Source organism: Seriola lalandi, unplaced genomic scaffold (assembly GCF_002814215.2).
Source record: "Seriola lalandi dorsalis isolate HSWRI2012SDOR001 ecotype SW California unplaced genomic scaffold, Sedor1 jcf7180002054963, whole genome shotgun sequence".
Lineage (NCBI taxonomy): Eukaryota > Metazoa > Chordata > Actinopteri > Carangiformes > Carangidae > Seriola > Seriola lalandi.
In genome coordinates, this window is record NW_019525514.1 from 722,357 (window position 1) to 722,784 (window position 428).

At 43.0% G+C, this 428-nt stretch overlaps 1 protein-coding gene and 1 long non-coding RNA gene across 2 annotated transcripts in view; one reads left to right on the plus strand and one right to left on the minus strand.

Annotated features, from left to right (window-relative positions):
• LOC147817415 (uncharacterized) overlaps positions 1 to 428 on the plus strand; it is a 10,699-nt gene that overhangs the window by 4,277 nt on the left and 5,994 nt on the right. The window lies entirely within an intron of this gene.
• The window catches only part of LOC111646063 (protein NLRC3-like), a gene marked incomplete at its 3' end in the record, with an annotated part of 7,880 nt that overhangs the window by 1,817 nt on the left and 5,635 nt on the right, over positions 1 to 428 (minus strand). The window contains exon 7 of the mRNA XM_087170838.1: positions 233 to 260. Within this exon, the coding sequence (XP_087026964.1) occupies positions 233 to 260 (28 nt within the window). The remainder of the gene's footprint in view (positions 1 to 232; positions 261 to 428) is intronic.

Here is a 428-nt window from a genome sequence, read left to right on the forward strand (position 1 = left end):
AAGTCCAGAGGAAGCCAGAGAAACTGTAGAGCAGAGAGAAAGAGGCTCAGCTCAACATACATGGACTCAGAGAGGAAGTCTAGTGAAGCTACAGCTGCTGTATAGTTTTCATTAAGGAGCCACTTTGTGGCTTCATCTGATCTGGTGTCAGATTTGTTTCAGTCTAAAAACAGATGTTTCATGATACAAAAGTTCAGTCAAAAACACTGATTAAACCTGAACAACCATCAACCCTCTGACACAATTCATAGAGGTGTCTCCTGAAATAGAATATAATAGAAACAACATGGGAATCGAACACACGGCTCTCCTGTGTCACATTCATCCATCCACCACCTCCTCCTGACGTGGACTTTGTCTCTCTTCATACTACGTCACCGACACTTTTCCCTTTGCTCCTGTCATCATTACTACGACCACTAGATGTC